Raw genomic sequence first — 6,303 nt, 5'->3', positions numbered from 1 at the left:
CAGAGGGGACAGGACGGGGGCAGTGGCAGGGCATGCCCTGGGTGGTGTCAATGCTGACCCGGGGCAGGAAGAACACAGAGCCCTGCCTGAGGTGTGAAGCCCCTGCTGTGCCCCGCAGGGACTGGCCTCAGGGGGCTCCACAGACAGACGAAACCCGGGGAGACCACTCCCAAACGGGGCACGTGTTTGCCTGGGTAAGAGTCCTTCCGGGGGTCCTTGGGGTCAGTTACCTGGTGGGGGTTAGAAAACTCCTCCCCAGCATCCCAGAACGAGAGCGAGTCCCAGCATCAGCGGCAGCTTCATGGCGGGATGGAGAGGAGAATCCGAGCCTGCCGTGCCGAGAGGAGGGTGAGTGCCAGCCCTGCCCCGGGGCAGCTCCCACCGCTGGGCCGTGGGACGGGTGACTGTCACCTCCTGCCACCCGTTCTGCTCCCCCCACCCGGCCGGGGAGCAGCTCCGCCCCCGGGGACACGGTGACCTCTGCCCGGTCACCGAGCGCGGGGCCCGAGCGGCGGAGGGGGTGCGGGGGCACGGGCCGGTGCCCCGGAGCCGCCGCCAGGTGTCGCTGTTCCCGCGGGAATCCCGGCGGAGCGGAGCGGAGCGCTCCCGGTGCGCTCCCAGTGCCCCTCCCGGTGCGCTCCCGGTGCCGCTCCCGGTGCCGCTCCCGGTGCGCTCCCGGTGCCGCTCCCGGTGCCCCTCCCGGTGCGCTCCCGGTGCGCTCCCAGTGCCCCTCCCGGTGTGCTCCCGGTGCCGCTCCCGGTGCCGCTCCCGGTGCGCTCCCGGTGCCGCTCCCGGTGCCCCTCCCGGTGCCGCTCCCGGTGCGCTCCCGGTGCCCCTCCCGGTGCCCCTCCCGGTGCCCCTCCCGGTGCCGCTCCCGGTGCCGCTCCCGGTGCGCTCCCGGTGTGCTCCCGGTGCCGCTCCCGGTGCGTTCCCGGTGCCGCTCCCGGTGCCGCTCCCGGTGCGCTCCCGGTGTGCTCCCGGTGCGCTCCCGGTGCGCTCCCGGTGCCGCTCCCGGTGTGCTCCCGGTGCGCTCCCGGTGCCGCTCCCGGTGCGCTCCCGGTGCCGCTCCCGGTGCCGCTCCCGGTGCCGCTCCCGGTGCGCTCCCGGTGCCGCTCCCGGTGCCGCTCCCGGTGCGCTCCCGGTGCGCTCCCGGTGCCGCTCCCGGTGCCGCTCCCGGTGCGCTCCCGGTGCCGCTCCCGGTGTGCTCCCGGTGCCGCTCCCGGTGCCGCTCCCGGTGCGCTCCCGGTGCGCTCCCGGTGCGCTCCCGGTGCCGCTCCCGGTGCGCTCCCGGTGCGCTCCCGGTGCCGCTCCCGGTGCCGCTCCCGGTGCGCTCCCGGTGCCGCTCCCGGTGTGCTCCCGGTGCCGCTCCCGGTGCCGCTCCCGGTGCGCTCCCGGTGCGCTCCCGGTGCCGCTCCCGGTGCCGCTCCCGGTGCGCTCCCGGTGCCGCTCCCAGTGCCCCTCCCGGTGCCGCTCCCGGTGCGCTCCCGGTGCGCTCCCGGTGCGCTCCCGGTGCCGCTCCCAGTGCCCCTCCCGGTGCCGCTCCCGGTGCGCTCCCGGTGCGCTCCCGGTGCGCTCCCGGTGCCGCTCCCGGTGCTGCTCCCGGTGCCGCTCCCGGTGCGCTCCCGGTGCGCTCCCGGTGCCGCTCCCGGTGCTGCTCCCGGTGCCGCTCCCGGTGCGCTCCCGGTGCGCTCCCGGTGCCGCTCCCGGTGCGCTCCTGGTGCCGCTCCCGGTGCACTCCCGGTGTGCTCCCGGTGCCCATTGCCACTTCTGGTGTCTGTTGCTGTTCCTAGCGCCCGCTGTCACTGCCGGTGCCCACCACCACTCCCGCTGCCCACCATCTCTCCCACTGCTCACCATTGTTCCCAGTGTCGTCCGATTCACGCAGCATGGGCTTGGTAACTTCCAGAGAGCCGTCGTGGGGTTCGGGGGTGATGCCCAGCAGCTCGCAGAGGAGGGCGTAGACATTGACACTTTCAAAGGGTTCCACCACCAGCTCCTTCTTGAAGGCTGGTCCCACGGCACGGAAGATGGTTTTCATGTTCATGGCCTCATTGTCGAAACCGTGTTCCCCTTTATTGAACTGGACCTTGTACCTCTGTGGGGGAGAGTGAGGATGTGAGCATCCCAACCCCTCCACCCCCCACATGCCCCCACCTCTCCCGCCTCGTGCACCATGTTCTGCAGCTGCAAGGTTTGATGGTCTGGTTGCTTCCTTTCAGTTTTGGAAGCTGATCTGTTAGTGTTAAACTCTACAGAAGCTGGAGGTGCCCCCAGGCACAGCTCTCAAGAAACTGCATCCTGCAAGTTCCCTCCCTAAAGTCGGGCGCATCCACATTTTTTTGTCCTGAGGCGCTTCCAATGGGAAGCTGCGTGCTGGCCTTGATGCTGGGCCTTCCCTTAAGTCAGGCTAGGAGAGGGTCCTGCAGTGGATATTCTGTATTCATGCAAATCCTACTCCAGGGCTTCTGGATACTTCTCAACAGCAGAGGAGGTCTTTACACAAAGAGCTGGAATTTCTGTCTGTGTCTAGGGAGACCAGTTGGCACAAAGGCCTAAAGCTGGGTGGGTGCTGTGAGAGGGAGAGGAGTGAGAGGCACATCCCAAAGGACAGTAGGATATGCCTGTGCATACATCTTACCCCGTGGATCACGTAGCCTGGATCGCTGTACAGCAGAAGTGGGGTGATCCGGGAATGGTTGGCATAGTGAAATCTCTTTGGAAACTCTTCTTTCTTGTAAACGTGCAGTTTTGGATGGGCATTTTTCAGGACTGAGTACACGTGCTCTAATTTCCCTTCTTTGGGCACCAGGAGTCCATTTGGTCCATAATCTAAGAGTTCGAAGTCGAGGTCTTTGAATGTGAAGTTGTTCACGGTCTGGATGTGAATCTCGTCGGTTTTTATGACGGTCTCCATGCCGTGGTCAGATGTGATGATGAGGTTGAGGTTTGATTCCAGGCCGCTTTCCTGGATGCGCTGCCTCAAGTAGCCGACGGTTCTGTCCACCTGCTTGATCATGTCCTTCCTCTGTGTGGATTCAGGGCCAAACTTGTGTCCTGAGGAGTCTGGCTCCCCGAAGTAGAGCGTGATGAAGTCGAGGTTCTCCACTGTGAACCATTCCATGACAGTGTCGATGCTCTGCCTCCAGTTCGTTTCGTTGCTGTAGTTGAATAATGCAGGTTCCACCAACTTCATGTTCACTTCTTCCCCTTGGTACTTTGCTTTTGTTCCAGGGAAGTGGATAGAGCCTGTCTTCAAACCCTGTGAGTGGAGGCATTCCATAAACTCACCCGAACTCTCTCGGCAGCGTCCTTCCATCTGTCAGTGCAGCCACCTCCTAACACTATTAGTTCATTCAGTCCCAAATGTCTACCTCTGCCTCTAATGAGGTTTTCTTGCTCATTGCCAATTAAAAGTGATTAATTGAAAGCACTACCCTTGCACCTGGTTCTTCACTGTGTTTTAACACCAGTTGAAACTTTGGAACCAGTGCCTCATTTGCACCTTGCATGGACCCTCTGGCTTTTGACCATCGAGACATTAAGGTGTGTTTTATTGAAGTCAGAGGAGCCAATTTGGTGGGTAAATGTGGGCAAAGGTCTTGGGCTGGGTTTCATGTCCTGCTTCAAAGCCAGATTCAGAGCCTGCTGGACTTGGTGCAGTTCCCGGGGAAGAGGGAGCTGGCCCCTAACGCTGCCACCCAACTGCCCTGGATGTGCCTCGGGGTGTATGGAACTCCCAGGCTCAGGATGTTCCCTGAGGAACTGGCTGAGCCTTCTTTAAACAGGAACAGGATAACCTGCTTTATTAATGTCTTAATAAAGCTGAAATGCATCTATTATTTTTTGCTATTTTTAGTAGAACGATCATAATTATTCCTGCCAGTGTCTGGGGATTTCAGTTTTTTGCTGGTCTAATTAGCCTGACGTTCATAGGGAGGCTGGGAACTCATGGCCACTAGGGATCGTGGCTTGCCTGTAGCTTTTCCTGGAGGATGGCAGCTTGGATGGATCTTTGCAGGGTCTGTGCGTGCGAGGAGGTGCTGCACTTGCCTGTCTCTGGGCAGTGATCCAGATGGGGAGGCTGCCGTTGTCCCACCAGCTGCTTATGCCTTGTGTGGTGTAGTAGGGCAGTCTCAAACCTGTTTTGGTGTCGAACCACATGTTATGGATCACCCCGTGGTTCTCCAGGTATCGTCCTGTGGGAGAGGTGAGAGGAGGGGGTGAGCCAGGCTGTGCTGGGAGGGTCTCGCTCCCACACTGGGTGATGGGCTGCCTTTGGGCAGAGGGGACCTTTGGCCTCCCTTTCCTCTTTGCCCCTTCCTGCCCATGCCCTCCACCAGGTGGGGTCCCGGGGCGGGGAGGGAGATGCTGGGGGAACGCTGCTGTGGGTTAGTTGGTGTCTGCTGGGTCTCACCTGGACCCAGCCGGGCACTGGTGCCACCGGCAGTTGCAGGCCGGTCCCTGCAGGGCCCATAAACCCGGGCAGGTTCCCGTTATCTCGTGTTTATCTCAGCACGAGGTGTTCAGCTTTCGCTGTCGCTCGCAATCTGCGAGGTCAGTGAGCAGAAGCTTCCATTAGAAGGGAGAGATGCATTTTGACTCTTACATTTTGTGCTATTTTTGTTATTCTGGTCCCTAAGAGTGAGCAGTCCCTTCTGTGTGATATCCCCATCCTCCCTCGTATTGACGCTGCCTCCCTGCTTTTGCCCATCAGCAGATTTCATTAGCATGCTCCACTCTTTTATGCCAAGGTTATTAATTAAAATCTTAAATAAGATTAGCTCCAAAATCGATTCTTCAGGAATTCCCCTGGTGCCCTTCCTCCAGCTTGACAGTCTTCTCTCAGCATCCACTCTGTCTTCTTCCCGTAGCCTCTCTCTTCCCCACATTACAGATTTTGTTCTAATCTTTATCTTCTCCATCTTAACTAATGATTTCCCATGTAGCACTGTATCAAATGCACTACTGAAGTCCAGAAGGATTAAATTTAGAACATCTCCCTTGTTTAAAAAATAATATATCTTATCAAAGGAGGCTATCAGGTTGCTATTTACCTTTGATAAATACAGGTTCAGTTCATGGAATCCCAGAATGGTTTGAGCTGGGAGGGACCTTAAAAACCGTCCCATTCCACCTCTCTACCATGGGTAGGGACACCTTCCACCATACCAGGCTGACTCCAAGCCCCGTCCAGCCTGGCCTTGGACATTTCCAGGGGTGGGGCAGCCACAGCTTCTCTAGGAAATCTGTGCCTCACCACCCTACAGGGAAGAATTTCCTTGTGTCTAGTTTAAATCTACCATTTCTGCAGCTCTTGCCTTGTCTCTGCTCTAAAGCTCCATGTGCTGCTGGGTCTGGATGTCTCCTGACCTTGTGTCTTTCACGGACTCATAAGCCTTGACTTTGCCCTTCCCCAGCCCCCGTGCAGCTCCAGCGGCCCGTGGCCAGGGCACTCACCGGTCAGCAGCGTGAAGTGGCACGGGCTGGTGAGGGTGATGAAGGCAGGAGTCATGTACTTGGCCTTCACCCCGTCGGCAGCCATCGTGTCGAGGTTGGGGGTGTCCACGTCCTGGTCGTAGTTCCACCGAAAGCCGTCAAAGGACACCAGGAGGAGTTTGCTGCGGTTGGGCGCCTGCTGCAGGGGGATGCATCTTCCTAAGGAGAGGGCAGCAAAGAGGAGCCCCAGTGACAGGAGCATCTTCATGCCCTTGAACTGGAATAGCCCAGGTGTCTGGAGAGCTCACATAAATACACGCAGGATGGGACTAAGTTCGGTCCTTATCTAATCTTGCAGTTGCTGATCAGGTGTGTGTCTTCAGCCAGCGTTTGGTATCAGAAAAAGTGTCTCTTGTTTGTTTCTCTGCAGTAGATTCTCTTAAATTCTGGGTCAAACGCCAAATCTGCCTCTTCCCTCAGCGGTGGTGGTGGTGTTTTGGTGTGTGTGAACAGGGAGGATTGCTGCTGTGGCGGGAGGCTGGGAACTGCCTCCACAGCCCCCCATCCCTCTTGTGGTGTCCTTTCCCCACTCCTGGCTCTCAGTGCCCTGCTCTGTGGTCAACAGTTCAGCCTCAGAAGGCAACTCACACCCCAGGACTGCTTGTCCGCCTTGTGATGGGGGCTCAGAGGCTCAGGGATGAGCTTGGATTTACCCAAGGTTTTCCAGTGTGTCTTTGTTGAGCTGCTCACTGGAGAAGGAGGCTCCTCCTTGGATCCTGACCATGCACCAACCCCCAGAGCTGTTCCTGAGGGTGAGTCCAGCTCTGAACCCGCTGTGTCCCATCAGCTCAGCTCTCACTGCCTGGG

General features: G+C 59.4%; 1 protein-coding gene across 1 annotated transcript; it reads right to left on the bottom strand.

Annotated features, from left to right (window-relative positions):
• Positions 1-240: 240 nt before the first annotated feature.
• ENPP7 (ectonucleotide pyrophosphatase/phosphodiesterase 7) lies at positions 241-5,704 on the bottom strand. The gene is made up of 5 exons (XM_069032854.1): positions 5,458-5,704; positions 4,051-4,196; positions 2,639-3,259; positions 1,882-2,095; positions 241-329 (listed from the first exon to the last, which is right to left on the bottom strand). The coding sequence occupies exons 1-5, from the start codon at positions 5,702-5,704 to the stop codon at positions 241-243; spliced, it is 1,317 nt and encodes a 438-aa protein (XP_068888955.1).
• Positions 5,705-6,303: the final 599 nt, after the last annotated feature.

This window comes from Aphelocoma coerulescens, chromosome 18 (assembly GCF_041296385.1).
Source record: "Aphelocoma coerulescens isolate FSJ_1873_10779 chromosome 18, UR_Acoe_1.0, whole genome shotgun sequence".
Taxonomy (NCBI): domain Eukaryota; kingdom Metazoa; phylum Chordata; class Aves; order Passeriformes; family Corvidae; genus Aphelocoma; species Aphelocoma coerulescens.
This window is presented reverse-complemented; position numbering and strand designations above follow the sequence as displayed.

Coding starts and splice junctions, on each gene's coding strand:
- ENPP7 (XM_069032854.1), bottom strand. CDS start 5,704: ATGAAGATGCTCCTGTCACTGGGGCTCCTCTTTGCTGCCCTCTCCTTA. Junction 4,197..5,457: donor CCACTTCACGCTGCTGACCG/GTGAGTGCCCTG, acceptor CCTCTCCCACAG/GACGATACCTGGAGAACCAC. Junction 330..1,881: donor AGTTACCAAGCCCATGCTGC/GTGAATCGGACG, acceptor TCGGCACGGCAG/GCTCGGATTCTCCTCTCCAT.